This window comes from Gekko japonicus, unplaced genomic scaffold, assembly GCF_001447785.1.
Source record: "Gekko japonicus isolate JY-2015 unplaced genomic scaffold, Gekko_japonicus_V1.1 scaffold13, whole genome shotgun sequence".
Taxonomy (NCBI): Eukaryota; Metazoa; Chordata; class Lepidosauria; order Squamata; family Gekkonidae; genus Gekko; species Gekko japonicus.
The window spans coordinates 676,028-701,904 of NW_015172553.1; the positions used below are offsets into that span (position 1 = coordinate 676,028).

Sequence of the window (25,877 nt, forward strand, 5' to 3'; positions counted from 1 at the left end):
CTTTAGCAAGCTCATTTAATAGCTTGAAACAATCGGCACTGAATGTGTAGAAGCAGGAAGCTGGCCAGGAATACTGGTGTTCCTGAGGAAGGGTCATAAAAGGGGAAAGATGGGACTTCCAGCCCTTTCCAGATAGTACCCCTTGGTCTGCCCAAACCTCCTTTACACATCTCACATCACTGTAAAGACCAGCAACTGTATGCTAGGTCAGAGGTTCAGTAGACCCAGGCAGTTTGCAGCAGATCAGACTGCACTGAGCAACTAGGTGCAATTGCCCCCTTCTGGCCACCTGCACTGGTGGTGCTGCAGAACAGAGGAGTTGAGGCCAACAGCTCCTTCTGCCTGCAACCTGTCCTAGCGGTACAGAGAGTAAGGAACCTGGGCTTGGCTGTCAGTGACAGTCATTCAGAGCCCCTCTCATGCCTCATTGAGAACCATGCTTCAGACGAATGACATTGGCCATACTCAAAAGTCAACCCAACAAGCACATTTTCGGACCAAGATGAATGCCTCATACCTTCGACTTGGGTCTTTCAGCTCTTTTTTCTTCTCAAAGAAGATAGTGTGCTGTGGGGAAGGACTTGAGAGAACTACCTGGAGATAGATGCAAAGGGGCTAGGGGGGTGTCTGTGGAAGAGACTGAGATTCAGGCAGCTTTCACACACACTGGATAATGCACTCTCAATGTACTTTAGCAATTGTTTGCAACTAGGTATTCCTGTGTGAAACAGGAAAATCCAGTTGCAAATGTTTGCTTAAGTGCATTATCCAACATGCATGAAAGCAACCTTAGCAAGTTCAAACCATCTGTGCCCACTTGGGGCAGCATTTCTGCCGATCCAGCAGAAGGCAGAAAGAACTTGCTTTGGAGGCTTACAAAGAACAAGGGAAAAGGCCAGAGAGCCACAGGTGCTTGAGGACTCTCAGTGGTGGTTGGGTTGAATGGTGCTGCAGCAGCCCCTCTTGGGGTGAGGACCATAACAGGACCTTGGAAAGCACCAATGCCTAATTAGGGCAGGGGGGGGAAGGAATGTCAACAGGGTAGGCTTCCCTCTAAACCTTAATCGTGACCAAAGAAGTTTGATGTGAAGGACAGGCTGACATTTTTGACAAGCAAAGAGGTGGCATCCAGACACAGTTATGGCTAACAGCCCCCTAAGAACATAGGGATCAGATGCAAAAGACCACCTAACCCAGCACCCCACTTCCCGGAGCAGCCACTCAGATGGCTCTGGGAAGCTCATCAGCAGAAGACAGAAGGTGTGAAGCTCATGACCCACATTTAGTCCTTGGAAGCCTCAGCACCTACAGACTCCTTCTACAACTGGGGAGCAAGGATGAGACAATGGCCAAAGTTGAGTTCCATATTCGAGTTCAGTTGCAGGGAGGAAGCATCCTCTTTGCTCGCCACAGGGCATTTGTCATCTTTAAGAAGTCTCTCTCTTCCGGACGCCAGGCTCTAGCACAGTTCTCCATGGAGGGTGGCATTACATTGTGATTGGGCCTTCGGAGATCTCTTCCAACCGCCGCTCAATCATTACGCGCAGAACCGAATACCTTAAAAAAATGCACAGAATGAGCCAGGTTGGTCTGCAGCAAGTAAGAGGGGAGGAATGGCTAGTGGCATCACACAGTATTGATTCTCACACCGGTTGCTGGGAGGGGACAAAAGCAGGCCTTGAAAAATCAAGCCGCCATAATGTCAGAGGTACCTGCCATTCCACGCCTCTCTGAGTGGATGGTAACATGTTCCTGGACATTCAGGACTACAATATGTTCTTTAGACATGCAGACCCAAAGTGCAAAAAGCTCTTAAGGCAGTGATCCTAAGACTGCTTATTTGAGAACAAGTGCCAATAAACACAGTAGGACGGACGTCTGAGAAAATATGCCACAGTAGCAGGCCAGAAGGCACTTTCAGCGTTACCTGTGAAAACACCTCCAGAATTATTCTGTCCTCTGCTGTCATGTCCCAAGGCACTTGGTAAAACTCTTGGCCTTGAGGACTAGAAGCCACTAGTTCCACCTCCCTGGCAAGGAAGAACTTACTTGCGCCTCAGTTTCTTCACTTCTCGATCTTCTTCTTCTTTGAGTTTCTGAATGAAGCTTTTCAAGACGGGCATTTCAAATTTGATATACTGGGCAACCTGCAGGGGAAAGAAAAATGGGGAAATCTTGCGATTGACCTTTATCTTCAAGTACTGAGTTCTGCCCAGAGTGGTTTCAATTTTACTCCTTCATCTGAGAGCACAGAAGAGCTGAACAAACATTTGCAGACTCCAAAGTGCTCTTTGTGGCAACAGCAAACTTCCTGAATTTTCAGATGCACCCACGACTTAGTGTACACATCACAGGAGCAAGGAAGAACCAGGAAAGGATCCAAAGGTAGCTCACTTGCAGGTATCCTCCCTCTTGTCTGTTAAGTGTAAAGTCTTCCCCCACCAGCCTAAGGAGCGTTACTCCAACCTCAGTAGCTCTTCTTCTGGACAAAGAAACCCACTTAAGCCAGAGAAAGGATCTTTAGGCTGGAGGAAAGCTATTAATTTTGCTGAGCCTTGACCCCTTGCCATTAAGTGCCACTCGAAGCACTTCGTTCCAGCACAGAACATTCCTTCCTGTGTTGCTTGAGCAATTTTAGCAGGAACAGGGCCATAGTTTTGCTCAGCACTGCGAGGATGCTGGAATCCCTTGGGACTGTTTGTGCTCAGAGTCCTCTGCTTATGTGGAAGGGAAGAAGGGATGCAACATCATACCCTGTGACTGGAGAACAGTGCAAAATCTCTGGACTAGCTAGGCCAGATATAAATCCTACAGGACAGGGGCCTGGCCTTCAGCTCTTGGTTGATCGTCTTTCATCTGCTCCACTTCAGGCTTCGGTGTCCACCCCCTCAGCTCGAGACCCTAAATCTGATTTCAACCTCGGAGAACAGAGCTGCAGAATCCTTATTCCCGGTCCAAATTGGGGCACCACCCTGCATAACTTCAACTAGGTCCTGGCAGAATATGAGCTGGAGGCTCAATTGCATCACAAGACCGCTCCTTCCATTGCAAAATGCTTCAGCACAGACTTTGCAAGAGACTTGCAGTGCCATCCTAAACAGAGTTGTACCCCATCCATAGGCATGGAAGGGCGTAACTCTGCTTAGGATGGCACTGTTAGCAAGAGGCTTTCACACGATGCCATCTGGGGATCTGACTGCACCCCACTGTGTGCAATTGGCGTCAACAGGAGAATTGCACTCCTGCCCTTTCTGAATGCCACACGTGTGGGGGAAAGACAAGAGGTAAAAGATATGACAAGAAGATCTACAAACTAATAAAAATGGTTTTCCATTCCGAGCAGAACGGCTCTGCTTATGAGGAAAGTCTAGCCCAAAATGCCTTAAATAATACAAGAGTCACCTTGATGGATCAGACCAAAATTTCCCCCCTACTAATTTATTTCTATGCCACTTTTCCAAAAAAGGCTGAAAACAGTTTCCATACATAAAAGCCAAAATACAATAACGAAGTTAAAACAAGCTGACTTTGTCTGACTCTTCTGGCAACAGCTGGCCATGCACATGGAAACCCATTCTCTGTGTTAAAAGATTCTTTTGTCTGTCCTGATCCTGTTGCCAGTCAGCTTTGTTCTGGTCGTGAAAAGTGCCGTGGAGTCACAGCTGATTTACGGTGACCCTGCAGGGTTTTCAAGACAAGAGACCTTCAGAGGTGGTTTGCCCTTGCCTGCCTCCGTATCACTACCCTGGTATTCCTTGGACATCTCCTATCCAAATACTAACCAGGGCCGACCCTGCTTTGCTTCCAAGATCTGATGAGATCGGGCTAACCTGGGCTAGCTTTGTTCTATGACCCCTTAATTCTAGGATTAAGAGAGCTGGGGGGGGGGAAATCTCTCTCTCTACATTCAGAGTTTTATAGACATTTATACGGCCCTCCCCTACGCCACTTCCCCTCCTTTTGCTTCTAAACTGAAAAAAAATAAAATGTGTTTCTGGGGAAGCTGAGATTCAGAGTTAAAAACAAGGGAATGCCTGCAGCTACAGCACCGTTTGGGAAATCCATTAGTGACCTCCCCCCCCCCAAAAAAAAATACAGACCAGCTCCTGTTCTACTACATGATACCGGAGACTGAGATCATTCAAACGACAGTATAGATGCAAAAGCTGGACAATGAAGAAAAACGACAGGAAGAAAATTGATTCGTTTGAAATGTGGTGTTGGAAGAAAGTTTTATGGATGCCATGGACCTCTCAAAAGATAAATAAGTGAGTTCTTGTAGTATGAATGGGAATATAAAGATTTTCATATATAGGTTTTTCCTTCTTGATTGTTCATATTCATATCTCTCTGGTTTTTATAGATTTATTCTTTAAGTAATATTTTATTAGGATGTTAGAAAGGCCTGTTATATAGAAGGCTTTCCTCTTGTAGGTCTGATATTGTTAGCAGACAACATAATAGGTACAAAGTTCATGATTCTGTAGTTCTTAGGGCAAACCTTTCAATGTCTGGGTCAGATAAGATTTTAGTCTGACCTGAAGAATCCTTGCCCATTATCATTTAGGTTAGGTTAAGTAAACACTTAAGTTTGATATAGATATGTTTCTTTATATCTGGCCAATCAGAGGATTATTACTCAAATTACCACTGTCTTTTGTAACCAATTATGCTGTTTGAATATTGTTTTCTTGATGATGTCAGTCCATGTATAAAATATCATGTATTTCCTGAATATGTTCAGAATATGCTCAAGAAGAAGATGAAGAAGAAAAAGAAGAAAGTTGTCAATTTTTGGTTAACTATTTGATCTAATTGTTTTCCTATTAATTGAGGCATGTTTCCTGATTATGCTGAGAAGAAAGCAATCCGTTTTGATGGCTCCTTTGGCCTAACTGTTTTCCGTATTTCATTACAATAAAATACAAGAACTTCCTCTTCATTTGACTTCATTTTTGACATGGAATCTAATATGTACAACATTCTACATCAAGTCAAGCCTGCATTCCTCCCAGAAACTAAGATGAATCCACTGAGGCTATCTTACCTTTGGTCACATCATGAGAAGACAAGAATGTCAGGAAATGTTGGAGGCAGCAGGAAAAGAGGAAGACCTAACGTGAGATGGATTGGCTCAATCAAGGAAGCTGTGGCCTTCAGTTTGCAAGATCTGAGCAAGGCTGTCAATGTCCGGACCTTTTTGGAGGTCATTTATTCACAGGGTCAGCAAAAATCAGAAGCTGCTTGGTGGCATGTAACACACACACAGGTTTTGTCAGGCATCAGCATTTTCCATTAAATGATACCCTGTACTTGCAAAGCACAGCTTAACATACCAGGTGGGGAAAGGTCCTTGTTCCATTTAAACATTTCCACCCCCTTTCTCTCTCTGCGTGAGGTCTAATCCCAGCACCCTTTCTTTATAGTGTATGTTTATGGAAACGAGTGGTTTTAATCTGGCCACTAGATGGCAGCAGAGAGGTATTTTCCCTGCCAATGCCCTTCTCTGTTAGCACAGAACACAAAAAGAGAAATTTGTCTTTGCCTTGATGCTGACCAAACATATACAAATGCTGACTGTGCATGAACTGGGGAGACATGAACTTTACAAAGCAATGACAGCTCTTTGGATCTGAAGCACAAACGTTAGAGGAAAGGCCCAAGTACAAGCTGATAAGTCTTCCTCCTCCTAACATTCATTTCTGACTCCCAGTCCTTGCAGATGGCTTTCAAAAGTGAATCGGCACAAACCCCTGAAAGTAAAATATTTGCAGAGCAACTCACGTCATAGGTGACTTCTTCTACTTGGTCTTTCTCCATCAAAAAAACCTTAGAAATCTGTTCACATGGCCCCTGCAGAACCCGTGCAATCAGAGGGTAATCGGTGGCCTTCAGCTTCTGCTTTTCTGTGTACAAAAAAGAAAAAAAATCAAGGCACTGAGGACCCTGGAGAAGGCAACACTCCTGACTCCACCTTTACTTCCACATTCACCCATTGAGAACAGGCCGTGGCTCAGTGGAAGAGCATCTGGTTTGTATATCAAAGGTCCCAGGATCAACCCACAGCATCTCCAGTTAAACGAATCAGGTGATGTGAAAGACCTTTACACTTAGGGCTCTGGAAAATCATTGCCAGTCAGAGTGGACATTACTGAGATGAATGAGCTTACTCAGTATCAGACACCTTCATGTGATCTATAAAAAGGTCTCCAAGAAACAACTGTCTTTGGAGTGGCAGAAGCTAAGCTTAGCAAGAACATTCTGGGAAACCAGGACACAGTGCTGGCAATTTGGTTTAATGCAGCATGGGAAAAGGTATTGCATCAAAATTGGCATTATACTGACATTTCTCAACTGCAGCCAGGATCCATAGATCCAGGGTCCAAAAAATCAAAATGGGCTTTGCATATGTGCTCGCTGAATAGCAGCTGCTGCCCCACCACCCACTTAGGATATGGAGGAGTTGTTATGCCCCACAAGCCACTGTTAAGGCTGTTGGAATATGCAAGGTCTATTGTGATTAGATAAAGAAAATGGCAAGAATATCCTGCAGGGGGCAGCAGAGGGGACAACTAATTAGCATAGTGAGATGAGGGACTTCCTACTATTTTCAAATAGTCTTTTTCCTGTCTCCTGATTGGCTCCACTGGGGTTTTTCCAGCTCCTGCTGAGATCTCTTCATTACTGACTCCCTGCTAGCTAGTTAGCCGTCTCTTTCTGTCTCCTCTTTCTTACAAAGTTTGTTCCCTTGTTAATAAACCGACTTTATTCTTTAAACAGCTTGTGCTCTGTTTTACTGCATATCTACACTCGGCCAACAAAGGAATGGGGGGAAACCTCACTGTAGAGCAGTCTGGAGAGATCTGGTATTTCAGATCTTTCTTGTTCACTTCCAGGGCTCTTATGCAAATTAGCAAAAACTCTCTTATGTTATCACTGGGCTACAGCAGTGCATTCTAACTGCCATCTTGGAGGAATGGACAACTGGCACACAGAAATAGCTTGATAAGGCCAACCTGTCCCAAGTGCAGCATGCCACTCCACTCCTCCACAAGACAAGTGAGAGTGTGTGGCTCCTGCCATAGAGAGGAAGCCCACATCTCTTCCCCTCTAGCTCACAGGACTTGGCCTACATGTGCAGTAGAACAGACAGTAAACCTCTGTCAAGGCACAAGTGAAAAAAAAGTCACATTTGGGAATGCTCTCCAACTTATTTATGTATGCAAGTGCCATCAAGTCGTAACTGACTAAAGGCGATCCCAGCAAGGGGCTTTCAAGACAACTGAGAAGCAGAGGTGTTTTCCCATTGCCTGCCTCTGCAAAGTCTCCCTGACCCTGCTTAGCTTCCGAGATTTGATGAGATGGGGCTACACCATGCTGCCTTCCCTCCTTGCCTACCTATTAAGAATAGTAGTAAAACTGCTTCCAAGTCAAGAATTCGCACTACAAGCAGAAGACCGGGCTTGAAAGATCCTTCTCTCTGCTGTGCTAGTTCTTCTGCTTGCAGGGAGACTTTTCCGTGAGAGAGCATTCAAACATTGCCTTTCCCATCTTGCAGTCCAAAATGGTACAGAATCTGATCTGGCACCTCAGGAATTGACTCCCCCACTGTGCTGCAGATGTAGATCTAGCCTTTTAGAAAATGGGCAATGTGACACCATTGTCCTCAGAGCTTCCATACCCACTTCCATCGGCTGATGCATATAGGGATGCGACGGCAGGGAAAGCTGGAGTCCAGTGATCTCGAGGCACACGTTTACTGGTGGATGATGCCGTGGCTCAGTGGTAGAGCATCTGCTTGGCTGGCAGAAGGTCCCAGGTTCAAACCCTGGCACCTCCAGTTAAAAGGATAGGTAGTAGGCAATGTGACAGAGCTCCAGCCGAGACCCTGTGAGAGCTGCATCCAAGTCTGAGTAGACAATAGTGACCGTGATGGACCCATGGTGTGATTTGGTATAAGGTAGCTTAATTAATTAATTGTCCTATGGCATTGTGTGTAGTAGCCAGGAGATCCAAGTATTGTCTGGAAGCCAGAAGTTCTGGCTCTTTAGCGTTATGCCTCACTAGGTGTCGAGCTAGACTTTTGAGGCAAGAGACGTTTCAGAGGCGATTCGCCATTGTCTGCCTCTGTGTCATGGCCCTGGCATTCCTTGGAGATCGCCCTTCCAAATACTAGCCAGGGCCAAGGCCAACCCTGCATAGCTTCTGAGTTCAGATGAGACGGTGCTAGCCTGGGCCATCCAGGTCAGGGCTGGTAGCTTCATGTGCTCATGTGACGGAAAGTTGCTGCTTTGGGACACAGCCCTGCATGTCTTGCAAAACATCTCGTTCTGACCTACTGAGTCCATGGCAGGGGTGGGAACTGAACCAGGGACTTCCTCAATCAGAGCTTGCACTCTCCATCACTGTGCTACACCACTTCTCATTCCAAAGCCCCTGAACACCCTTTGTGGGCTGCTTACCTCCACTAGTGTGAACAATGTACAGGGCAAACTCCTCTGCAGAGTTTTCAATCTGAAAATGTAAAAAACGCGAAAGAACTTTCAACTTACACACTTCATTTACCTAGATTATCCCACAAAAAGAACTTCCCAAAGAAAACATGCTGAAATCCAGAGATTTCTGCTAATGAATTTGACATTCCCCTATATAAAATACTTCTGTCCCACTTTTCTCCTGATCAATGAAACTCAAAGGAGCTCACATACACATTCTCAATGGACTGATTTTGGGATCTTTTGCTGTAGAGGTCACCCTCAGCAGCCCAGCTATGAGGCAAGGAAAGGAAGACCCGCCACATCAAGCAGCAGACTTCCAGGGGTACCCGAGGGCAACCGCCGGAAAGACAGAGAGGCACAACTGATGACCCTCTTCAAACTGCCTTTGTGTTCTGTTTCAGTAACTGGTTGCTAATGGATTTTTACTGTCATTTCAGACAGAACAATTTCAGTAACTGGCTGCTAGCAGAATTCATTTACCTGTTCATACAAATCCACTTGCATCGGGTTAGCAAAGTGTGGTTGAGCCGCTTTTGAGGGAAACTGCTTCTTTCCATTTTCAACCCCTTCATTATGCTTCTGAATTGCTGTGCTATGTTGTTTCAAATGTTCACAGCAGTCCCTACAGTGCTGCCTTTTTCCCTGCCCCTTTTCACCACACAATCTCATACTTTTTAATGTTCTAAGGTGAGCACTACAGTCTTAGACTGCTACAGCACTTCAGTGCTATAGCAGCACCACTGAGATGCACTGACTCCACTGAAGTGATATAGCGCTCACCTTATAATGTTTTTTTTTAAAGACTGAGGAAGATTGGCAATCTAATGCTCTTTAAAGCCATCTACGGCTGTGGTGGCCAACACTACATTCACTGGCAGTGAATTACACAATTTAATTACTCACTGATAAATAAACTAAGTTGAGTAAAAAGTATTTCCTTTTGTCAGCCCTGAATCTACTTCCCTGTCAACTTCATTGGGTTCCTCCTAGCGCTAGTATTTGGGAGAGGGAGGGAAAGTTCTCTCTACCCTGTACATAATTTTATAAATCTTTATCATGTCACCCTCCTTAGTCACCTCTTTTCTAAACTGAAAGGTTCCAGATTCTTCAGCCTTTCCTCATAGGAAAAGTGCTCCAGCCACTGAATCTTCTTGGTTGCCCTCTTCTGTACTATCCCTAATTCCATGCTGGATTAAGCAGGGAGAGGGAAGGTGCCACTGGGATTTTCCCACTCAGGTACCAAACTTTTTTTGTGCCAGTACCCTTAAAATCACCGCAAAACCTTGCCTTAAACTTGTTGAGCAGCAACTTCAGAACTTGTGGTGTTGTCATTGTGCTGTTTATTCGGACGTTTGTGATGGAGCCATAGGCGGGTGTGAACACCGATGTCTGTGAAAAGGAAGAGAAAGACAACCCAGGGAATCAGAAGAGGGGAGTGCTGGATGTCAAAGAAGTGAAAGATGGGGGGTGGATTGGTGGGAACGTGGCACTGGCCAGATGTGCAGAGCATCCAGCAGGGTTCGATACGGTCGACTATGATCTGTTGACCCACCGCCTCATCGACACAGGAGTGTGTGGGATGGTCTTACAGTGGCTTGCCTCATTCCTCCAAGGTCAGGGACAGAGGGTGGCACTAGGGGGAAGGGTGGCAACTAGGTTCCCCTTAACATGTGGGGTTCCTCAGGGGGCAATCCTCTCCCCGGTTTTGTTCAAAATCTATATATGCCCCCCTTGCCCAGCTGGCATGGAGTTTCAAGCTGGGATGTCATCAGTACAGCTGTATCTGTTGATGGGAAGGTGTCCGGACTCCCCTCCACAAAAGCTGGCCGGGAGCTGGAGGCCGTGATGGTTGAGAAAGAGTTGGTTGAAACTGAATCCAACTAAGATGGAGGTTCTGTGGCTGGGTGGGGGAGACTCAGGGTTGGGGTTTCAGCTTCCCACTCTTGAGGGTGCACCTCTAATACTGGCGCAAACTGTCAAGAGTTTGAGTGTGGTCTTGGACACCTTATCCATGAGGACCCAGATCACAAATGTTACCAAGCTGGCGTTTTACCAGCTGTGCCAGGCGGCAGCTGACCCCTTTTCTGTCTCGCCCTGACTTAGCCACAGTAATCCATGCAATGGTCACCTCTAGACTGGATTACTGTTAACTTGCTCTATTGTTGGCTTGCCCTTGAGACTGATCCAGAAACTCCAACTGGTCCAGAATGTGGCGGTGCAAGTCCTGACTGCGACACCACGGACCACACACATTCAACCTGTGCTGCGCCAGCTGCACTGGCTCCCAGTGGAGCACTGGGTCAGGTTAAAGCTTTTGGTGCTGACCTTTAAGGCCTTGAGCAGTCTGGGACCAGTGTTCCCTCTAAGCTGAGTTAGTGTGAGCTAGCTCACAGTCTTTTAGCCTCCGACTCACACATTTTTGTCTTCGCTCAGGAAGGATGGCTCCAGAGCAAACTAATTTATGCAGTAGCCAAATTGCTTGCTCACAACTTTAATGCCAGGAACTCACAAAGTAGAATTTTTGCTCACAAGACTCCACAGTTTAGAGAAAGCATTGTCTGGGACCTATGTATCTTTGGGACCGCCTCCTCTGGTATGTCCCTCGAAGAGCTCTATGCTTTGCTGGAAATAATCTGCTGGTGATCCCTAGCCCTAAAGTAGCCCAGCTGTCCTTGACCTTTTTCAGTCCTGGCTCCTACCTAGTGGAACGCTCTGCCAAATAACATCTGCGCCCTGTGGGACCTCATGCAATTCCATAGGGCATGTAAGGCAGAGATTTTCCACCAGGCTTTTTGGTGGAGGACAGCGACAGGTACCATGTTATCTGGCATGCCCCCCCTCCACTTTGCTTTTTCCCACTTGTGGGCCAATAATGCATACTGTGTTCATTTTGGTGCCATTCAATGTTTTTCTAATGTTTTCTAATATTTTACATCGGGACCACACAACGTAGCATCCAGACAGGAATAAAAGAACAAGAAAGACACTGCAGACTTGGCCAACCTGAAAAATCAGCAGTGATTGAACATAGCCTAACTCAAACAGGACACAGTAGCTTATTCTAAGACACTGAAATGCTGGACAAGACATCCAGTTACCATGTCAGATTACACAGGGAAGCCATTAAAGTTCATAAACATAAACACAATTTCAACAGGAAAGAGGAGAGTTTAAAAATAAATAGGGCATGGTTTCCAGTCCTGAGAAACACAAAATGCTCTACATCTGACAACAGCACTACAGATAAGATTAGAATTTCAATAGCCAATCTATATGCAAAATAACTTCCTCAGGAAAGCTCCTCCATTAGCATGTCACAACCTGGGAAACTCTTACCCAATAATGACTCAGCCCTACCCCACCTTCCTGAGTAGATACAATATACCTACCTACCATTTTTCTTCTCACACTGACACAGAGAATACTCCATCTTTCTGTGTTACACCTCTGAGGATGCTAGTCACAGCTGCTGGTGAAACGTCAGGTACTACAATACCAATCTGGGGAAGGGGGATTTGCTGGTTTTCCCCAGCTTGTCTTTGAAATTCATTGGCTGGCAGATGGCCCTTAGGAGTCCTCTTACCACCTGTACCCATGTTGGGTCCTGCCACAAACCAAAGCAACTCAGACAGCTCAGGGAGCTCTTTGGTGGACTTATTAAGGGCATAAAAACAAACATTGAGCAGCATAAAAAAAACCTCCATAAAACTGTCCTCAGGCTGGAAGGAGACCATAAAACAGAATTAAAAAGATAAAAACTCTTCAGCTAAAAGTTTGGGCCTGGTGTCTAAAAGACAGGACAGTTAAGCATCAGACAAGCCTCAAGGTGGAGAGAATTCCAAAGCCCTCCCACCCCCCTAAAAAGCCCTATTCAGCAGTCATCCACATCACCTCTTTGGGGGGGGGACAGAGATCAGGGATGGGGAGGTAGACTTCAGTTGGCAGACAAGAGGAAGGGGTCCTTCAAGGGAAAACTGGGCTTACTTTATGATTGTAGAAGTGCCCATTTATAGAGAAGCGGTGGCGCTTGAGCCGGCGCTGTTCACTTGGGGTGCGGAGGTTCCCCCTGCGGCGCACTCCAACATCACTTCGTGTGCGCATCAGCTGAGGTACATCTTCCTGCTCAGCCTTAAGGTTTTTGGCATCTGAAACAGAGATGCAATTTAAAATTGCACATTTAATGGACAGGCTTTATACACAGCCCCCCCCCCTTCCCCGCTCTCTGACAGAAGACATTTATTTATGTACTTCATTTATACCCCACGTTTCTTCTCAGTCATTTTCCTCTCCTCCATTTTTTCCTCACAATAACCCTTAAGGTAGGTTAGGCTGAGAGTGTATGACGGGGCGAAGGTCAACCAGCCACTTCCATGGCAGAGTGGGGATTCGAATCTTGGCCTCCCAGATTGTAGTTTGACGACCTCACTACACGACACTGGCTGTTTTAAGAACACAAACACTGCCCTGCAGTTTCGGGCCAAAGGTCCATCCCTGTCAGCATCTCATTTGCACCAATGGCCAGTCAGTAGCTTCTAGGAAGCTTCCCAGTAGGACATGGTAAATTATGGACACCTCCACAAAGCCACCTCACTCAAGTTTATTGTTTATAGCCATTGGCCATCACAATATAAGACATAAAATATAAGAAATACAGAAATTAACAAGACAGTATTAAAAATATAGAATATGTGAATGAAAATATAGGTATTAAGATCAGATGTCTAAATGACATATTCTAAAAGTACAATCATTCCATAGCCCTATCTCTAATTTTTCTTGCAGCATAAGCATAGAGTGCCATTCTGTAAGAAATGGTGGGATTGACGTCCAAGAGTAGAAAGGTTACTATGTCGGTGCCTAATGTGAATTGTAAAGTTGTTAGGATTGGGTTGAGGAATTTGATTCTAGGACCACTGTACAGGGGGCATTCTAAAATGTAGTGTGTTAGATCTTCAACCGAAATCCCTCACAGACAGGTACGTTGGTTGTAAGGGTTTTGAGATATCGTCCTTTTAGCAGCTCAGTTGGCAGGGTCTGAAAACAAAGAGCAGTGAATGCCCTTCTTATGCTGTAGATTGAGATATGAGCCAGGTAGGAGGCTCTGGAGTGGTCTGTTTAAAATGCCGGATACCGTGGGGCAAATTTCTGTTGACTAATTAAGGATTTGTCAGTTCGAGAGCCTTCATTGTAAACCCAATCCCGCAAATGAGAGTTATTACCTGAGGGGAGTAATAAGTCGTCTGGGATTGTATATTTAGTAATAATGTTGAATAGCATGCTAAATCGGGTTGAGTTGTTAATTTGCAGAATATGGAGCTAGAGTTGCTAAAGGAACCTGTATCAACTAGCTGATGTTTCTTCCAGAATATTAAAATTACAGCATGTGCACGTGCCCTTACTGAAGGCAAACCCAGCTCGGCTCGCGTCATGGCTGTTGGTGTCCCCCTTGGGAGTGCCAGGATGCGTCTCATAAAATTGTTTTGGATTATTTCCACCCTGGTAAGGACTTGGTCTTGCCATCCCCATATTTCAGCACCATGGAGTATTTGGGGGATGACCTTGCTAGCATAAAGCTTGATGGCTGTGTCTATGAGGTGGCCACCCTTGTTGTGGAAGAATCCCATTATTGCACCTATGGTCTTGAGCTGCTATTTTGGTTAGGGCTATGTGGGCATTCCAGTTCAAGGATTCATGGAAGGTTATGCCCAGATATTTGTATGTTTTACATTGGTCAACTGGGGTGCCGTTTATGCACCATGAAAGCCACCTTTCCTACTATTCCAGGTTGCCAATCAGTTCACCATTTTCATAGACTCTTTGTGTTGCAGGAGTTCCGTCTGAACAAACAGAACAGGTGTCTTGCACACTGAGGCTATCTGCAATTTCTGTGAGGGCAAGCACCAAGCATCTAAACCAACTTCCATCTGTTCTGCCCCTACTTTCAAGTAAGATGGGGTTGAGGTTTTAAAAAAACATAAAAAGAGCTAGGAAGTGCAATAGGTGTGTGTATGTATAACTAAAGAATGAAAATCTTGCTTTGGAGGAGTACCATCCAATTCAGCTTGCATTCTGCAGGCAAGGATGCATATTCTAGAGTGCCCGTTGATGACTGGTTCAAGTTCAGGGAGGGTTAGAGGACATTCTGTTTGGGCTTTTGCTTGCTTTGTGCTGGAGTGCCACATGTGTTACATTTTAACGACTGGGCATCTAAGGCCTGGCTTAAGACTGGCAGCAGAATAAGGGGGTAATGAGGCAGCAGCATGCTTGATGGGGTAGAATGGACTGTACCACAGCAGACTGCCAGCGGGGGCACAATCACATTTTTCTTTAACAATCCCTATGTGGAAAACTAGCACAGCATGCCAAGAACTAGCTCAACTAGAACCTGTCTTCCTGAAGTGCTAATTTTTAAAACAAATGTGCAGGGGGGGGGGGTTTGTTTTTGTTTTTAAAAGTGGGGAAACTTACAAATCTGGCTTTGGCCAATGACAGTCTGAAGTGGCATAAAGCCATTCTATCACCTCCTTCTGCTGAACATGGAGACAGGTTCTCTTAAGGGTGCCTGTGACGACCCCTTATATGGGGAGGACTGGTTTCCCTTTAAAAGTGTTCTTTATTTTGTTCTACTAGGGTATATCCGGCTGCCACCAGGAAATTTTAAGGCTTTCCAAACCTTTATGCTTTTACTTTGGCTCTTTACTGGGTAGGTAGGTTGAGTTTAAGCCTCATGAGGATCTATGTGGTCCTAAGGAAGTATTTATTTCAGAGTTGGCATACTTGAATAAAGAAGATTTATTGAAATATTTCATAAATAAAATGGTAGAACAATGTAACCAGTAATGTGAATATTTTCAACAATTGCTTGGTGTCTCACACAAGATCTGCTCCCTTACTGACAGGGATCTTTAAGGTAACTTTGTAACACTTTAACTCAAGGTCTTATAAGTTCACTGTTCCTCTCCAAGTTATCAGGACATACAGCCTTTCCTATAATTTGTCTTCAATTTAAACTTTCATTTATTTTTTTCTTATTCTCTCTAACTTCCTTCATACACAGAACTTAACTCTTATATCACACACAAGACTGCTTCTCTCACAGACCTCAGAACGAACTATCTAACTGAACATCAACTGTCAAACCTAACTGAAACTCTAGACTGACACACATACTCATCCACTCATTTTCATTTCTAAAACCTCTCCCCCTCTCTGTCAACCACCAATCATATCATGCTCACTTCTCTTAACCACCCAAGTCTACTTACCACCATGCAACCAAACTTTTAAAGAGACACACACACACACATAAAACAAGGAATCATTACAGTGCCGTTCTTATGTTTTCTCACAACAAGAAACACATCTCAGCCTCAGCTTTGCAGGTTATTTTGGAGACAGGTTCTCTTAAGTGTGTCATTCTTGGGTTGTCTCACAGCAAGCAACACATTTCCGCTTTGTAGGTTATTTTGGAAGTGCCCCAGCATTTATGACACCCCACATACAAGACCAAAGGATCTTCACATGCATCTCTAACCACTGCTGAACTCTCTCTGAAAATGAAAATTGATGTAGCCTGTCTTGCAATGTCCTGCACAATCATACAAACAATATGATGCTATCAGAGGCCCCGACGAGGTCATGACAAGCTCCTCCACGTTACACTCGTCTTGCCCCACCGAGTGGGCTGCCCATAATTTCCCAGATTAAAAAGGTGGCAACTGGATTTAAAATGGCTTTTTGCAGAGTACTTTAATCCTTTAACTAAGGGTGGGGAAGGCAAACCGCGCCTGGAGAGCTCCTCAAGGACGCCTGGCTGGGACCCAAAATATAACAAAATCCCTCTTAATCCATTTTTAATGGGCTCCTTAAACTCATGCTTCAACGTTCTGCCACACCATACGGCAGTCCTCCTATTTCAGACCCCAAACAAGGTGGCTTTTAAAAACTTTTTATTTTACAGTCAACATCCAGCATGTGGGCCATTAAGTGAAGAGACATCTCTTTGGGGGGAGGGGTTCTCTCTCTTTCCATCAGCCACAAATACCAGGACTGTCAGTTTCTCCCATTATTAAGGTGACAATATACACAATACAGAAGATATTAAATGCTGGGGGGGGTGTCAAAACAAGGTCGGGAGGGTAGTAGGTGATGTGAAAGACCTCAACCTACACCCAGTAAAGTGCTCAGCTGCAAATAAGGGGGTGTTGTAACCACGCTACAGTGGACAGCAGAAAATTTCAAGCCAGAGCAGCCTGTGGAACTTGGCATTTCAGTCACAAGACCCGCAAACATCCACAATTATGCTAAACATGCTCAGGCGGGAGGGGGTGAATGGACATACGCACTCACTCTCAGTACAAAAACGCATAATTATAAAATTGTGCCCTCCCTGCTCACTTTGGTTCTGAATCCTATGCGACTCAAAAGTCCACACCCAACATTTCAAACTTTGTCTACTCAAAGCGATGTGCAGCCGCACTTCCTTTCTGCTTCTTTGAGTAACACGGATGCTGCGGCTTTGATCTCGGGGGGGGGCCTTGCTTATTTTTCAAAAAAAGGAAACAATGACAGGGCTCAGCTCAGATTGCACAACGCCTTTAAATTCCCATGAAGTCCCCCCCCCCCGTATTAAACAGGAAGGCTGATCTCTGTTCATGGAGGGACAGCCCATCTTGAAAATGTTTTTCCCCATGGTAACCGCCCTTAACAATGACTTCTGTTATTCTCTCGTTAAAGAGGCAAGGACTGCCTTGCCAAGGGAAAGGGAAGCGGAGTGAGTTCCTCAGCAGCCCATGGGGGGTGTGTGTGGAGGGGGGGTGCTGGTCACATGAACTCAGAAAGGAAGAAAGCAAGATCTGTTCGGCTGCATCTGCTCTGCACAAGAATGGCAGGATGTTCTGAAACCACAGGATGTGTGTCACAGCACCTACACACAACCTTCTCCACTGCCTTGCTACAACCTTAAGTGTGGGTTCCCCACCACACACTCACACACAGATTGCCCCTTAAGCCTATGCTTTGACCAGTAATGGGATGGAAGTGGCCATGTTCAGCTTGCTTTACACACAGGAAGTCCCTGGTGTTTCTAGTAAAGAGCTCTCAGGAAGCAGGTGCTCAACAAAGACTCCCTCTGCCCCAAACGCTGGAGAGCTGCTTCCAGTAAGAGTAGACAGCACTGAATGAGACAGCCCAAAGGCCTGACTTGATATGAAGCAGCTTCATGTCCTCCAGTATGTTGGCAACCATTCACTTCTAGGGTAGGTAGAAAGTAAAGGAAGTCCTTTGAGGATGCCATTGGAATGAGGACTGAAACGGCACCTGGTCATCCCAGGATCAGGTATCTGTTTTGACCCCTTTCAAATATAGCATCCCATTTACTGCAGAAGTGGAGAGTCTGATTGTCACGTTAGGGATGAATTCAGGCCAGTCACAACCATATATATATACACACACACAACACACACATGTGTGCATGCTCTCTCTCTTTCACCTACCTCACAGAGTTGTTGTGAGGACAAAATAGAGGAGGACAGAAGTGTGTAAACTCAAACCTGTAGCCAGAAATTTTGGGTTGGTGTGGCACAGGGAAATTTTGTGTGACAGCAGGGGGGAGGGGGGCTGCCAGCTGTATGCCTTCCCTGAACGACAAGCAGTGCTTGCTTGGAGTTCAGGGAGGGTGTGCAGCCAGCAATCACCCCTCTCCCTTTAAGGCTGCACACCTTCCCTGAACTCCAAGCGGTGATTTTGCTGCTTGGAGATCAGGTACAGGCAGTCCCGGCTAGAAGAACAGCATTTAAAGGGTGGCTGCAAGATTTAAAGGGCCCTCCAGCTGATTGGCAGGCCACATGCTCCCGCTGATCAGCTGGAGGGCACTTTGAATGTTACGGGAGGGGGGAGGGGGAGGGACAGCAGCTGTTGTGGGGCGTGCCTCACTTTTGAGGGGGCAGAGCCCTGAAATGCCCCACCCTAGCTACGGGCCAGTGTAAACTGCTCCGAGTTCCTTAGAGGACGAATGGGATAGAACCTTAACTACTGATCACTTGCAAGGTTCCCACCCTCCGGAATCTGTTGCTGCCTTACCAACTGTACTGTCAGTTTCGTCATCATCCACTGAAGGCTCAGCATCAGTTACTTCAATGTCCGGCAAGGTACTGGGTTTTATAACAGACCTGATCATGAGACACACAAAGAAACCAAAAAGTGAAAAAGAAGGTTAATGATTCCTGCTTCCCACATTCAAAGCAACAGTCAGTGCAGACTGTCCCACCATCACCTAATGTGCTGCCCATGCTCATGGTCTACTCGCATGAGTGGCACAACACAAGCTGCTTTTTTCCCTAGCTACAAAAATAGCCGTGGTGATCTTAAGTCTGTCCCTATTTATTCAAGTGTAGCCTAAATTATTCAAGTATAGCCACATCAAGTCATTTTTCCCATTAAGTTGCAGCTGACAACCCCATAGGGTTTACAAGGCGAGAGACATTCAGAGGTTTGCCATCGCCTGCCTCTGTGTAGCAGCCCTGGTATTCCTTGGTGGTCTCCCCTACAAATACTGACCAGGGCTGACCCTGCTTCGCTTCTGAGTAGGGTTGCCAACCCCCCCGGTTTGCCAGGAGTCCCCTGTTTTGGGGGGGTTATACCCGCCGCCAGCCAATTGGCCGCGACGCAGGAGCGTCGGGCAGCAGGGAACATGCCTGTCATGGTTCCCTTTAGCAGCAGCCAGCCGCGATTTTAAAACGTTTAAATTTTTGCACGGGTGTATTTTTTGATATAACTTCGAACGGCAGATCTACTAAACGAAAATTTAATGAAGGAAAGGATTCAATTCCCCTCTTACAGACCTCCCATCGGTGAAAAGCGGCCGGAACTATGGAAGGGGCTTTATGCTACATGAAGGGGTAAGAGTCCAAACTTTTTTACCGGAATTATCATCCTCTATTTTGGGTACAAACTTACAACTGAAGGAAAATCTCGGCCACAATGATAAAGGAAAACTAGATAACTGATTTAAAAAGAAAATGGCGGCGGTGGCGCTCGTTTGCGAAGCAATAAAAGCCGAACTGAACTCGGAACGCTTCCAAATTATATTAAAGGAGAAACTGGATAAAGCATTGCAGCAAATATGGACTAAGACTTTAAAGGAACCCTCAAATTTCCCTGTTGATGATAACAACAATAACAATACTAGTCTACAAAAATTACAGGTCCAGTATGATACTTCGGAAAACAAGTTGACGGGAAAAAAACATGAGCCACAGCACGACGGCCAAACCCCGGCAGATGCAGAGACAAAAGGAAGTCACCCCCTAAAAGGTACTTTTCAAAAAAGGAATAACTTAAAAATTAGAAAGGGGGCAAAAAGGTGTGCCAAGCCTTTTCAAAGACAGAAGAAGGCACTGAAGAAAGGCAGAATAAAGAAAAAGATGAAGAAGGCAGAGAATTACAGGTGAGGGAAGGACCTGGTGGGTCTTTTATTTGAGGAATACAAAGACTTGAGGCACTGGCAAGAAAGCAAGGAAAACGAAATCAGGAAAGAAACGGAACCTGGAAACAATAATTTAGGTTTTGTGAATTTATTACTTCTTTATTAAGGTAATAAATCAGAAATACATATCCAACGGTATAAATGGAATTTGAAAATTGCACTGAAATGTACTTTGTGTAGAAGTTGCTAATATTTGTCTAGCAGTATAAATGGAATAGTATAATTGCATGAAAATATTTTTTGTTCAGAATACTTTCTAGAAAGCAGAACTTCGGAATTGGCAATATCAATGGATGATTAAGTAATTAGATAAATGTGCTTGAGGGATGTGTATGAGAAGAATACATACCAAAAAACAACAGGACGAAGTAATTGGGGACAGATTTTTAGTTTCTCTCTCTTTTTCTTTATTTTATTTTTGATATTATGGAGGATATTGCAAAAAGCCAGGAAGTTGATGGAAAATTTTTAGAATAAGTAAATAGTGATTATGTGAAAATAGTGGGATGAAATTAATTGGTGCAAAATCCTTTTTAATTACTCCATATTAAGTTCTGAGTAATAGGTTTACTGAATTATAATGTTACTGGTTGAATGAAATACAACGAATACAACCCATAGGCAATATTGAGACTCTGATGACTGCTGTAACTGATTAAGAGGTGATTCTTCCTATCAGATTATTAAGTTCAGAATAAATCACAAGAGATTTGATAAATTTATTGAATGTAAGGAAAGACCTAGAGATACTGAAACTGTAAGGGCGATTGGTAATACTCGAGAGAATTTATCTTATGTATGCCATATATAGTTAACGTGATATTGAAACCCAACAGCGTTGGCAGGGTGGGGGGATGGGTGTGGGTTGGGTGTGGAGATATATGGTTTATTTGTTTATTTGTCTGTTCTGTCTATGTATATATGTTGGCAAAACCAATTAAAAATTTATAAATTAAAAAAAAAGTGCAGGGAACTGCTGTTTCTGGAGATCCGGTGCATGGCCGGGGGGGGGGGGGGGCAGACGGCACCAAGGGGAAGGTGCTTCCTCCCTGCCTCTCCCCACCCCTGCCTGCCTGCCTGGGGCCAGGGAGGGCCTTTGCGGGGCTTCCTTGCACTCCTGCCGGCCTTCCAGGTCCACCGCCGGGCCCCTCATGGGGCTCGGCAGTAGAGCTGCAAGGCCGGCGGTGGCGGCCGGGACCGTTGGGGGCGGTCTTATGACACATTTCCGGTGGCCTTATGACACACTTCCGGTGATGTCAGGGGGTGTGGAAAATGCTAATGAGTTATGCTAATGAGTCCCCCTAGCTCTTTTTCTACGAAATGACCCCTGGTTATACGACATATTAAAATAACATTCCAACAACTGATTCCCCAAGCTTTCAGGTTAACAGCCCCAGTAGCATCTGAAGTGGTTACCGGCCTATGAAAACCATGGAGAAAAAGGAAATGACTCTTCCTGATTTACACAGTGAAAGACTAAAAGAAAGTCTACCAAAACTAGCATCAGCATTAACCTCTGAAACATTCTGCATGTGACAGAGAAAGAGACAGTGGGAAGAGGTGGGTCAGGCTCTCCCATGCTTAAGAAAAGATCCTCCCAACATGTAATAAGTCATTTCATCAGGGGGAAGGCTAATCTAAGCTTCTCTCCTTGATGTGTTCATTTTGTTTTCTTTTTTTTTTAAACAAATTTTTATTCAAGATATAATCAATCACAACCAACATTGATTTTACATTTATACCCTTTACATCCTACCCACCTCCCTTCCCCCCCCCATATGGCTTCCCACAGGGCTACGACCTCCTGTATATTGCTTAACCTTCTCTCCTCCATCTATTTCCTCATTACACGTTCACTAGGTAACTATTATTCAACTATTACAATTATTATCTCTATCCTTTCTTGTTACTAAAATTCAATATTCAGTAGTTACTAAAGCAAAATAAATTGTCTCTTACATCCCAATATTTGCCCAAATAGTCTTTTAAATCTCTCCAATCATTATAGAAATCTTCTGCTTCCATATTGTTAAGCTTTCGAGTCATTTTATCCATTTCAACCGAAAACAGTAAGATGATGTGTTCATTTTCTACATGCAAAAAGAGGCTGTCTGCAAATGAAATGAGCATTTCAAAATCTAATCTCTTCCGCCCCGACATGGCGCAGTCCAGAACTCTATCGCCTCAACTCTGTGTATTGCACAGAACGGCTTCATGCAATGGTAGCAACAGACTGTGGCAACAGCAGAAGTGATAGAGTCGGCCACAAAGCATTTATTTTTGTACTCTTATTTATGCTGCAGCCTGTGATCATTTCGATTACAGAGTCTCAGAAGCTGAATGAATCAAGCTCCCTGACGCCAGAGATGGTTACAGTAAGCTAACCGTGAGCACAGCCTTGCAGTTGCATGCACAGCTGGGATCCTACAGGGAGCAGAGGGGTCTGCAGAAGAAAATAACCCCTTTCCAAAGCTGCCATTCCTTTAACAATTGGCACTGGGGCCTTCCCGGCACATACAACCTGCAGCCAGTCCCTCTGAAGGTATCTGGGCACAAAAAAACTAGTCCATACATATGCACCCTGCACTGACCCATGCGCTCCCAGATTGCAGCCTGAGTGCCAGGAGGAGGAGGATGGCGGGGGGCGGATGCGCTGGTTGTCATCCTGCATCTGCAAGCGGATTGGCCGGCGCAAACCCCAGGAGATGTTCAATAAGCCTTCCACTATGAATTCGTCTTCTTCCTGGAGGAGAAAAGGAACAGAAAGAGAGAGAGGCTTGTGAGTGATTCAAAAAGGGGCTGTTATAAGCAGGGCTATTTTTGGGCAGGAACGCTGGCTCCCAAGTTGGCCACGCCCAGCAGGAACTCATTAGCATAATAGGCCACACCAAACAGCAGAAACTCATTAGGATTGGCTTCATTAGGGGTGTGTGGCCTAACATGCAAAAGGGTTCCTGCTACAAAAACAGCCCTGGGTTTTGACAACAAGCAAGGTAAACAGAATAAGAAGCAAAAGGTGGGTGTGGCGGGATGACCACACTTCTGGTAACATGGGGGTGTAGCCTAATATGTTAATGTGCTGTGCTGTCAGGGGTGTGGCCTAATAGGCTAATGTGTTCCTGCTGTTGGGTGTGGCCTATTATGCTAATGAGTTCCTGCTGGGCTTTTTCTACAAAAATAGCCCTGGTTATAAGGATACTCTGCAAAGCTGCCCCCATTTTCATACCAGCCCTCTACACGCACCTCTGCACATTCAATCAGAGCACACAGAAAGGGAAACCAGTACAAGCACACAACGGCCTCATTTTTAGTGCAATTGTGGGCTCGTGAGCATGGACATGTATGCTCCCCCTCTGTGTGCGCTGATTGCAGCAACTGGGAGGTTTTGGTTTCAACATTTTGCAGAGGTCGTGCTTGTTCTTCATGCCTAGTAACAGCAAGCAACATCTCAATTATAAAAAAGAGTGTAAAAGTTGCAGTCAGTTACATATAATAAAAAGTTATGCACATGCTCTTCTCATTTTGTGTAATGTACACAGATCCAAGAAACCAGTTGTTTTGGTACAGACTTTGGACGGCGAATAATTGTAACCTTTTTTGTTTTGTTTTAGCACACTGTGTGATGTTACCTTCCTGCCAAGTCCAGAAAGAGAATTTATTTCTTACCTCTCTGTGCCGTAGCTGCAAATTCTGACCTTCATAGTACAAGTTATATGTCTTCAAGTGCAGCAGCAACTCATTTCTGGAAGGGGGCAAAAGAAGCAAATGGAGAATGGATGAATCCCTCCTGATAAGCATCAACAAGCTTGTGTACCTTCATTCAGGAAGAGGGAATGCACCCGCTAGATTAAGGATTTGATATGGAACCATATTCTGAGGGCCCATGTGCCCCCCTCCCTCCTCAAGGCCAAAACACACTCCCTACGTACCAGTGGAAAGTAGATGACCTCTGGGTTGCATACCACGGTGGACTAGGGAACCAACATTGCTGAAGCAGAAGCTGGAAACCAAGTGCAACTAAGAGCTTCTCCTGTTGGAATACACTCTCTCACAAAGACACCTACCTTCAGGTGCCCACAAGCATTTTTGCTTGTTTAACAGATGTCTCCAGACCCCCTTTCTTTTTGAGGGGCTTCCAACCCATTACACAGCAACAGCTGCAACTCATTCGGTGCCTGTCCTCATTTCCCCTGCATCCACAGCTTCATGACTTGCAAATGTCTATCGCCACTTCCGTCACAGGCGTGCCCATGCACACAAAAGCCAGACAATGCCCCGGGGGATTATGACAACACCAGCTGCAAAAACTGCAGATCCATCTGGGACCTGCCCCCTTTCAGTGACTTACTTTGAAATGTATTTCTCTTTTCCACAAGGGACCAAGTGTATCTCGCTGCTGTAGTCCATTCTCAGGGGAGCCTTTCATCAGGACCTGCGTTTAAAAGAAAGAAAAAAGCTGCTGTTGGAAGGGACAGGAAGATGCCAGGGATACAGTCTTATCAGCAATTTGTTTGCCCGGAGGGACATTTTGAGAAGGAAACCTAGTGAGGAGCCAGTACTTCAACCCCTTCCTACATAGTTAGCTGCTGGTAAATTGGGAAGGGCTGTGGCCCAGTGGTAGAGCCTCTTCCTTGCATATGGAAGGTCCCAGGTTCAATCCTTGGCATCTCCAATTGAAAGTATCAGGTAGTAAGTGATGTGATAGACCTCACAGGGAGAGCCACTGCCAGTCAGAGTAGACAATACTGACCTGGATGGACCAAGGGTAGGGATGCCAGCCTCCAGGTCGGACCTGGGGATCCCCCAGTATTACAGTTTATCTCCAGACTACAGAGATCGGTTCCCTTGGAGAAAATGCTTTGGAGGGCTATCTCCCCTCCTCAGGCTCCATCCCCAAATTTCCAGGAGTTTCCCAGCCTGGATCTGACAACTCTATTCCCCAGTCCCCACCAATGGCCGAACCTGGCAATCCTAACTAAGGGTCTGATTCACGATAATGCAGCTTCATGGGTTCAAGTATTGAAACTCGTTTCCTTCACACTTCTTTACCCTCAAGGTTGGCAACTCGGGGAGGCCAGGCAGCAAACCCTGCAGGGCCTCCTTTGGCTTAGAGGCCTTGAGTGGCTGATTTGCAGGAACTGCAGTCAGGATTGCACCCACACACATGCACTGTTCTTTCACAGAACAGAAGTGTGGTCTTCTTGAGTAACAAATACAGATTCTGTAGCACTTCCCCTTCCATTGTGAGGAAAAGCAGCCCTGGCTGCCGAAATCTCTCAGCAGGGGTCTCAGTGCTCCCTGCCCCTCCCAGGCATTGCAGAGCCTAAACAAATCATGTACAACCCAAGAATAAGTTTTGCAAAGTAAGGCGTTTCACTTACATAAATTATGCAGCTTGCACAATTAATCTTTTCTGGGTGCAGTGTCTTGGACGGCTGTGGTTTAGAATTATAAGGGTGGCTTTTTTAAAAAAATGGCCTACATTCTGCACCCTAAATAGTGCAAATTCAGCCTAATTTGCATAATCTTTTGTTTTCTTTAACTTTTTCTGCATCTCGAACTGTTTTGCATAAATTATTCTGGAGATTTTATCAAGACAGCAAGCTCTGGCTTTTGAAATTTCAGCAGGCTTTGCCCACACAGTTTTATATTTATTGCTGCAGCCATAAGGACTAAAAGCTTTGCTTTCTAAAAGGAAAAAAAAAATACACTGAGATACTCTGCGCAAGCCAAATTCTGCCCACAGCCCCACTTTCAGCATTTTTCTGTGTTCCGTGATACTATAGCATAATCTGATCATCAGTCTTCAGAATTTAATAGGTGCCCACGAGGCAGAAAACTTATTTCCCAAGATGCTTCCCCATGCATGAAACAAAGCCACCAACAGCAGGAAG

General features: G+C 45.2%; 1 protein-coding gene across 1 annotated transcript; it reads right to left on the reverse strand.

Moving 5' to 3' along the window:
- Window positions 1-827: 827 nt before the first annotated feature.
- RASSF2 (Ras association (RalGDS/AF-6) domain family member 2) lies at window positions 828-24,402 on the reverse strand. Its single transcript, XM_015421106.1, has 10 exons — window positions 24,332-24,402; window positions 23,650-23,725; window positions 22,575-22,726; window positions 18,579-18,667; window positions 12,483-12,643; window positions 9,786-9,887; window positions 8,463-8,514; window positions 5,785-5,906; window positions 2,050-2,147; window positions 828-1,557 (listed from the first exon to the last, which is right to left on the reverse strand). Exons 1-10 carry the CDS (start codon window positions 24,388-24,390, stop codon window positions 1,488-1,490), a joined length of 981 nt encoding a protein of 326 aa, XP_015276592.1. The 5' UTR covers window positions 24,391-24,402; the 3' UTR covers window positions 828-1,487.
- Window positions 24,403-25,877: the final 1,475 nt, after the last annotated feature.

Excerpts from the sequence above, each read along its gene's own strand:
- RASSF2 (XM_015421106.1), bottom strand. The coding sequence starts at position 24,390 with ATGGACTACAGCAGCGAGATACACTTGGTCCCTTGTGGAAAAGAGAAA. Across the intron at positions 18,668-22,574 it reads TGCAATCTGGGAGCGCATGG|GTCTGTTATAAAACCCAGTA; the intron begins GTCAGTGCAGGG and ends TCTCATGATCAG. Across the intron at positions 1,558-2,049 it reads GTGAAGAAACTGAGGCGCAA|GTATTCGGTTCTGCGCGTAA; the intron begins GTAAGTTCTTCC and ends CATTTTTTTAAG.